This window comes from Azolla caroliniana, unplaced genomic scaffold (genome assembly GCF_043228905.1).
Source record: "Azolla caroliniana isolate FFs.n. ecotype wild unplaced genomic scaffold, voAzoCaro1.0.p SCAF_12, whole genome shotgun sequence".
Classification (NCBI taxonomy): Eukaryota; Viridiplantae; Streptophyta; class Polypodiopsida; order Salviniales; family Salviniaceae; genus Azolla; species Azolla caroliniana.
In genome coordinates this window covers 5,492,070-5,501,441 of record NW_028230447.1, presented here as the reverse complement: position 1 = coordinate 5,501,441, position 9,372 = coordinate 5,492,070, and the positions used below count along the sequence as shown (strand labels likewise).

Genomic DNA, 9,372 nt, shown 5'->3' with positions numbered 1-9,372 from the left:
AGAAGAAGAAACAGTAGCAGGATTGATTGATTGATTGATTGGTTAAGCAGAACACGAAGAATTTACTGATTGCTTAAAGAAGAAGAAGAAGCAGCAGCAGGATTGATTCAATTGATTGATTGGTTAAGCAGAGCACGAAGAATTTACTGATTGCTTAAAGAAGAAGAAGAAGAAGAAGCAGCAGCAGCAGGAGGATTGATTCAATCGATTGATTTGTTAAGCAGAACACGAAGAATTTACTGATTGCTTAAAGAAGAGGAGGAGGAGGAGGAGGAGGAGGAAGAAGAAGTGGTTGATTGGTTTAGAGAGAGCTCTGCTAATGTCTTTCAAGGAAGCCATAGCCACTCTCAACCGCTTCCTTTCCACACGCCCACTCATAGATCTACCGTCAAAGGCTCCTGCTCCTGCTCCCCCACCTCTTCCTCATCATTATCCCCATGCAAACATCAGGGGGCTTCCTTCTCAGATTTCTAGGTTCAACCTCCTCTCCAAATTCACGAAGGTTGGTGCTCCTTTATTTCATTCCAAAAATTCTATTATTCTCATCAAACATGTTATTAATCATCTTTATTCAGAAAATCTCACCACTTGTTATCTCATCTTAGCATCTCACATTTTCTGTCAGATTATTTCTTGCCGTGTCATTCTCATCTCATCATCAATATCTCATATTTTTAAACTTGACGATATGGGTGGTTGTGGTGTGAAAGGTAGGTAGATTTAGGGTTTCAAATATGTACACGGAGGGGATAGTCGCCTTACCACAGGGATCTTGGTTTATCCATTATTTCAATTCTATGTTTAAGGGGTCCTTGGTCCTCACAATAAAATAATGCAAGCTCATCAACCACTTCTTCCTCCCTGGAAAAGGTTTGATCTTCTACTTACTGTTCGAATCAACCCCTTCTTCTTCTTCGTACTCTAAATCAATGGGTAAAAAGGTTGTAATCCTCTCCTTAGCAATCCTTATGACCTCCTTATAGAAATCCATTTGTTGGTGGATCAGATAGGACATCTTTTCGCACCAACAAGAAAATTCAACCAGTTATCGATATTAATGAGCTGGTTATTGTAGATAATCACCTATAATGCTGTCAACATTGCTGTTGTTCTACGTAGGGAGTTGTCACAACAACCCTCTACGTATAGGTGTGAAAAGTTTGAGCAATGAGGATGGGTTTTATTCTCTCATTAAGAATGTATGTTCATCACCCACAACATTAGTTATCTTGGTAATGACTGCCATGACATTCATCTTTGTACACTACAAGTGAGGTGACTGACCAATTTCTACTGTGATGGAGGATTTCAGAGATTTGTTCTTTTCAAAGGGGGATCAAATTGTGTATCTAGATTTCTGGCATAACGTTACTCATTATTATTGCCATTTGGTGCATCTTGTGGTATATATGTTCATCAACAGGTTATTTTAGGCTTCGACATCTGAATTTTGCAAGTTGTAGAGACAATGCTATTAGTATTTGGTCTGATAGGTGACATTGTGCTTTTTGTAGAATATATAATATATATATAAAATTCTAACAGCCCTAGGGAGCTGCAGAGATTGAGGGATGTTGAAAAATAGCGTGGGATCTTTTTGTTGGTGATATAATGGAATTGTCATGACAACGGACATCGGGAAATATAACATATGAGCAGTTGACATTATATAAGCTATTAAGCACTTTATGAAACATAATGAAACTATGCAGACACATTATAATTGTTCTTCTTGAACCTAGTAGTAGGAGTCCAAAGCATAGTATGAACCATACGTGCATTCGCATTCTCGAATGTTTCAATCATTCGAGTATGGGAAACACCCTCAAAGTATGGTAAATACCATACTTTTGTATTCATTATTTATTATAAGGTAAATTTTTTAAGGTAAGAAAGTTAAGGTAAAAAGTGTAAAAAAACATAAGAATGGTTTGATAACATACACATTCGTTTGCATTCACATGAAAAGGAATGTTTGCCAATTCATTCGAGTATATTACGTACTATGGTCCAACGAGAGACACCGGAAATGTGATTAGACTACTTTCTTTATAATATGTGGGAGCCTCTCCCATTATATGCAAGTGTTGATTTGGCCTTACATGTATTAAAATGCCGCATAACCTGGTTCCATCTTTTAATAGGTGCAATAGAGAATTTCTCTCAGTTCATCCTTTTATTTTGGGTGGTTGTACAAACTTCCTGACATTTAGTCACAACAGGTCTTGGAATTGGATGAATCTCTTTCGCAGCTCAATATCATTCATGTTGCAGGAACAAAGGGAAAGGTACCAAACATTGTGATCCTCTTATGTTGGGCTGTCAATAATAAACTTGCTGGAATTGTCAATTGACATGATGTTGTGATAACTGCTAATAATGCACCAATTAGTTCCCACATGGAATGGCCTCACATTCTTATTTGTTGTATATTTAGATGTCGTGCAAATCGGGGTTTATAAAATACATGTTTTTACTCTGGAAATCTGTGGAAATGTTTACAATCCAAGTAATAGTCTTCAGAGACACATGATATTTATACATCAAAATACAAAATACTTGAATATGCAGATGAAACAATGATTTAAAGTAGATCTTGAAAATTATACTGGTGATAACATTAGGATAAAAGTTGCCTTTTCTTGCCAATAAAATTTGCGAAAGTTTATAAAAGTGGCACCTTTTTTTTTACCGACAAAGTTTGCAAAAGTTTTAAAGTAGATCTTGAAAATTATAGTGGTGATAAAATTCTAATGTAAGTTGCATTTTCTTGCCAACAAAGTTTGCAAATGATGAATTGCAACTATGGAAAGAGCACATTTTTTCATAATTGGCTGTTAATGCATAAAATGATTTAAAAAAACATTGTCTTTGCTATATATGTGGTTCCCAGGGATCCACTTGTGCATTCACAGAACATATATTACGGTCATCTGGATATCGAACTGGATTATTCACATCACCACATCTTCTTGACATCCGTGAGCGATTTTCTTTCAATGGGTAAGAAAGGATAAGTAATAAGAAGTTAGACATTCTGATTGCATCAATGGCCTTGGCTTGATATGGTCACTATACTTTATGATATGCTTGTAGGAACCTTGTTTCAGAGGAAATATTTACAAAACACTTTTGGTGGTGTTGGAATCGTCTTGAAGTAAGTGATGGTCTTATTCTTAAAATGGTTCTTCTTTGACATGCTAATCTTATTCTTATAATCATCACACAAGTACGTACACTTCTTGGCCAGGGCACCCAAGAGTGAAGGTGGAACTCATATTATGTGTATGGTGCTATATTGCTAAATTAATTTTACTTCTTTTTTCCCTTTTTACTGAGGGGTTTCTTTACTGCTATTTAATCTTTACTGAGGGTCAATTGTTGTACTGATACATTTTATCATTTGGCAATTACAGGATATGAGAAACGAATGTGTTTGCCTTAATCTTCCATTTTTTTTCCCATTTCTTACATTCCTTGCTCTCAGGATGTTCAAAGAAGAGAATGTAAGCGAAAAATATACTTCTTTTCTTTGATCATATGGCATATACAGCCACACTGGCTACTCACTATACTTGTCTTTGGATGCTTATAATCAAAGATGTATGCATGCAGCTCTTTATGTTTAAGGACGAAGTGATTGTAAATCAATAAATGGAATAGTTTTGATTTCATACAAAGAAAGTATCACACACATTTGTAAGGCAAGAGTTTGTAAAAGAATGAAAGTTATTGTGAATGTTTAGTCCAGTAGAAAGTAGATACCATCTTAAATGCCAAGTGTTCCAAATAAAAGAAATCTTGCCATTTATTAGGCAGGTACATTATTCTATATAAGAGTGTACATAAAGCAATTGTGGCTTAATTAAATTCAGTCCCAAGTCTGATCTACTATTGTGTGTTAGCATTGAACCTGCAAGAAAGAGGATGTTGTCTTCGTATTGGTATACTCACTGATCGCATATGTGCATCATGCACACACATGCTTTTTGTGGCTAAGAATTTGATCTCTGTAGAGTCTATGTCCTTGAGGAGGTCAAAGCCAATATGACATGATTGCACCATTCACTCGGGATTGGCTCCAGTGTGTTCTTCAGCTTCTAAAGTTGGAAGCCACCTGCCAAAATATTGCTGATTGTCCAGATTGCATGCTGAAATATAGCCTAGTACACATCCCTGATACAGAATTCTGTACTTGTGCATTCATATTCTGTATCATACAGACATTTCACCAAATGGGTTTCGCATGAAATTGTGAAGGTCGGAAAATCAATGACATATTCCATTAGAATGGAAACTACAATATATCGAAAGAAAAAATTCATTCTCCCGACAGTTTTCCATGGGTTGCATTATGATATCAATAGAATTAATTGTAGTCTTTCAGCAGTTTATCGTGTGTCCAGTGACAAGTTTCTCTAAATTCAAGTTTCTGCTAAAATCTTCAGGTTGATGTTGTTATTCTAGAGGCTGGACTTGGTGGGCGATATGATGCAACAAATGTTGTAAGTAGTTTGTTTATGGTTGTTTACTTACACTTGGGCACTCATAATGCGACTAGAGATGCCATCACATCTAGTGCACAACATTCATGAATAATTGATATAGGATCTGTGCTCCTTGTAAAGCTTAAAGTTGCTAATATGAATAATAATCCTGCCTTATTTCCTTATCTAAAAGAAGAGTCATGCTAGGAAATTACAGTGAAATCTATTGTATCGTAGTGCTAATATTCTAGAAACTTTGTTTTTGTTTGTATGTTTTCTATGTAGAATTTCTTGTAAAGTTTAATAAGCTTTGAACTCCATATGTATGTATGTTAACATCCTGAAAAGATATTTCGATATCTGTGGTGCAACTTAGCATGAATAATTATCTTCATGCAGCTTTTCAAATTTGTAAGAACCTTGTGAAATTCAGATTCGTTTTATGTTTCTTGGAGTGCTTCTTTGACCAAAGTTCTTTTAGTGGTTTATTATGATTAAAACATGAGCGTTATTGTAACTTGATTGAAGAGGTCAGCAACTGTTGTGAGGCTGTTGAATCTTCAATAACTCATTAAGGGACTATGTAACTTTCAATGTTTCTTAATGCATGACATACTCTGACTGAGAATTCTGATAAAAAATAATAATACAGGCCAAGATTGAGAATTGCAATATAGCCTTCTTTTTGCACGTAGATAAATCCATTGGTACACAAGCAAGGATATCATCCATATCTAAAACAATGCCTCATAAGTGATTGTAGATAGGGATTGATTTGTGCTGCACATGTTATCCATGTCTACATGGATGATAACCCTGGTGTTGATGTCAGAAGTCAACGTGAGTATTACTTGGCATTGGACACACCTTCCTAACTTAGTGATCTTTCAAACTTTTCATGTGGCATCACCACATGATCTGCAGAAAGTAGAGATTCAGCTCCATTCATAGACTTTGCCATGCTATATCTGTTCATGCGTTGCTTACAGTTTATAGGAATTCAGTTTAATGTATGTTTTGCTTTTCACTTTTATCATATAGTTGTTAATGAGTGGGTGACAATCCCCCATATGCTGCTTGCAACAGAATTAAGGAACGGCAGTTGCATGGGTCACATTTAATGCAGAAGGTAGCGAGTGATACTATCGAGGATGTTTTCCTGAGTTCTATTTTGCTTGTTGTTATACCCTGCAGATTCAGAATCCTGTTGTCTGTGGAATTACTTCTCTTGGCTTTGATCACACGGAGGTCTTAGGTGGGTACCTTATAGACAATAGATTCAGGTTGATATCCTCTTGTTGGATGATATTGAAGCTGAAAACTGTTGTTGACAATGCAGGAAATACCCTTGCAGAAATAGCATATCATAAAGCTGGAATATTCAAGGTAGCTCTAAGTTTCTTGTAGAAATAATGTAATTGATGGAGCCATGGTTAAGCCTGTAAATGATCATTTATTTATCTGCTGAAGGCAGGTGTGCCAGCTATTTCAGTTCCCCAAACACCTGAAGCAATGGAAGTTCTTCATGAACAGTCAAGAATACTATCGGTATAATAAAAAAATCCTTTTCATAATTGGATCTTTCTGAAGAACACGGTAAATAATTTTATTCAAAAAAAATATTGAGCATTGGCTATTGTTTTCCACTATTTTAGCTATCAATGAATAGAACGAGCAGGGAAAACAATTGGTGTAATGTTAGGGATCGGGCAGGGAACTGAACTCCTGACCTGTGGCTTACAGGAACAGAGCCTTTCTTGCAGGTTTTCCCCATTGATGAAGAAAGAAAGAAGAGAAACAAAGTGATATTGTACGTCCTCAGAATGCCTTGTAGGTAAATGGGACGAAAAGTTGATATACAAAATTAATACAATCCACTCCAGAGAGGTGCACTTCAGCATACACCAACATTAATGAAACGATAAGATTTTAAATACTACAGTTATAGTCACGATGCCAAATAAACTATCATTCCTATGTGGTTCATCAAGCATTCAACTAGGCTTAAGGTTATAGGCTTAGCCATCTATTATTTTTACTTCTTTAATTGTACAGTCCATTTTAGAACATATTGAGGGGCCCGAACTCATGCAAATTCTAGAGAAAAAGAAGAGAAGATATATCTATGTATAAAATATCCCTGCGTTTCTTTTGACTCCAGTGTTATGGGTGTAATGAAACCCATAGGTTTCTGCACACCGGGATAAGAATGTGAAAATGAATTGAGAATTTAAAGAAGGGATGATTCCTTTTAATCCTAGGACTTGGGACAAACCCATTAAGGACTTGTGAGCACAAGGGAACATGTGGCAGTCTAGGAGCCTAAGGAGTTGAGCTAGTTACCCGGAGTTTCGCAGAGACAAAGCTTTCTTTCTTTGGATCCATATTCACCTTGACACCAAGGTGAAATACGGTGACCATATTCGGTGGTATGAGGTGACAACAGGGTTTCATATTTATCCGTTGTCCTCAGGAGAGGTTGATGTGGTTAAGCACCCTTAAACCATTCTTTTTCTTAATCTTTTTCATTAATTGCTTACCACTAGTATTCATTTGTAAATCTAATAGCAACAAAATCGCATCATATTGATGTATCTTGTTTTATATCTCTAGGCACCATTTAGAATTGCACCAGCCCTAGAGTCATATCAATTCGATTCCATAAAACTGGGTTTGGATGGGGAGCATCAGAATATAAATGCAGCACTTGCAATAGCGTTATGTTCTACATTTGAGAAGAAACTACAATCAAGTGCACACCTAGCCATGCTTGAAACGGTCAGTATGTGTTAAAACTAAGTTTCAAATTTACATTTTGTTCCTTTCTGTGGCCATATGTCATCTGGTTGAAGCTGTGGCAGGGCCATCTTCCGAAAGAATATCTTCATGGTCTTGCAACTACATCATGGCCTGGGAGAGGCCAAGTAATCCATTGTAATGCTCTCAATAAAGAAATTACAGATGGTGATCATGAAATTGGAAGGTTAGACTTTTACTTAGATGGGGCACACACCGTGGAAAGCTTGGAAGCATGTGCTGATTGGTTTTATGCTGCTACAACCAAAGGAAAGCTTATGGATGACAACAATGTGGGAATGTTATCTGATGGTCATGTGAATGGTCCTACAAGGACTAACATAAGAGAAGTGGTACAACTTCAGAAGGTGAAACTTTTATCTTTGTGTTTATGCGAGACAATGTAAATGGTGAAGGATAAGAAAATCAAAAGCAAACAAAAAATAGAAAAAACAAGAACAATTGAAACTATATTTAGATATGGTGTGCTGACTTTCGATGATATGAATAATGTTTGCAGGTCTTGATTTTTAACTGCATGCCTAAACGTAATCCCCGTTCTCTCTTGAAAAGTTTTATGAAGAAGTGCAAGCAAAATGGTGAGAGAACTACTGTGCTTCATAAGAAGATGATTACTTAATTTAAATCTCAAAGTTGTGAAGGAAATGAATTGACATATTTGGTTTTTTGGCTAGGGGTTCACATAAGCATGGCTTTATTTGTGCCCCAATTTTCAAGCAATGTGTTGATCGACTTGCGTAGCGTGGCGGATATTTACACTAGTGCTTTGGAAAGAGAGCCTAATTTGTCATGGCAAAGGGTGCTCCAAGAAACTTGGGAATCTATCCAAATGGAATACAATGGAGGTTGAAAGATGTCGTGTCCACTAACAACATTTTTTTTTGAGTTTCTCATTTCCCAGATAAGAAAAATGACAGTCATCATTCATTTTGCGATTTATCGACACAAAAAATGGAGATAATTAGTGAGCATGGTTTTGTTACTGCATTTGATATGCACAAAGTTGATCTAATGTGCATTTTTAAATCTTTTTTGGTTTAGTTGCAATGGTTAAATCATCCTTGAGGCATTTGCAACTAAAGGAAGATGTGGAGGAAGGCAAACTGGGGCGTGAGTATAAGAGTTGTGTCCTTGGTCCCTCTAGTGTTATTATGCCTTCTCTACCTTCAGCTTTGAATTGGCTGAGGTGCTGGGCATTAGAGGATCCAGTTGAACTTCAGGTTAAAATCACTTTTACTCACATCAATTAGCTTGCCTTGGGGTATGATATTGAAAATGCTCTCATATTTCTTCTTGATTCTCAGGTGCTTGTCACTGGCTCTTTATACCTTATTGGAGATGTGCTAAAGATATTTGAAGACTCCAAAGGCCTTGAACTTGAAATAAAAGCCAATACTACACTTCATAGAGAGGCACATTCAACCTAATCAAGCCCTTCCTTTGGAGGCTATTTTCATGCAATCCCTTGTTAACACTAACCATTTTTCTCCATAAATATTTTCTAACACATGTTATAAGCAAGATATCAAACCTCAATCGCTGTGGCAAATGGTCTTCGTATACATCAGCTCATACAAAATATATGAACAAGTTGGAAACCACAAAGTGCAATTCATTGACTATCTAATTTGGAGAATGTACTGAAGTTTTTGTCATCTTTGTTTATCAAAATTTAAATGAACAAAACATTAACATAAGGATTATCATTTCAAAGAGATGTTAGCTTGGGATTCAGAATTTATAATGGGTTGTGAAAGGGTATATAACCAATAGGGCTAATAGCTCCATTTCTAAGTGAACAAGAATATATGCACATTTTGGGTGATATTGAACACTTAACAATCAAGTTCATGGCCTTGGGGCAAAAGAATCAAAGGCTTCTTAGGGATTTGCAATAAATGAATGTTGAGAAAGCTCAACAACATGAGGAATTAAATCACAGGGTTCACAAACTTGGAATGGCTCTAGTAACTTTGTGATAGAGCTTTGGGAGCACAAAGTTTGTCAAAAGAACCTATGATAAGTGTCTCTACAATATTTGATGGTACTTGATTACGATTTCGAGGGC

General features: G+C 36.3%; 1 protein-coding gene across 1 annotated transcript; it reads left to right on the top strand.

Moving 5' to 3' along the window:
- On the top strand, positions 1-9,019 carry LOC147856937 (folylpolyglutamate synthase-like). The gene is made up of 15 exons (XM_087328616.1): positions 1-502; positions 2,223-2,288; positions 2,894-3,003; positions 3,097-3,157; positions 3,417-3,506; positions 4,449-4,505; positions 5,682-5,742; positions 5,827-5,873; positions 5,958-6,035; positions 7,101-7,265; positions 7,349-7,651; positions 7,804-7,882; positions 7,979-8,149; positions 8,346-8,524; positions 8,609-9,019. The coding sequence occupies exons 1-15, from the start codon at positions 320-322 to the stop codon at positions 8,729-8,731; spliced, it is 1,773 nt and encodes a 590-aa protein (XP_087184742.1). The 5' UTR covers positions 1-319; the 3' UTR covers positions 8,732-9,019.
- The last annotated feature ends 353 nt before the right edge of the window (positions 9,020-9,372 follow it).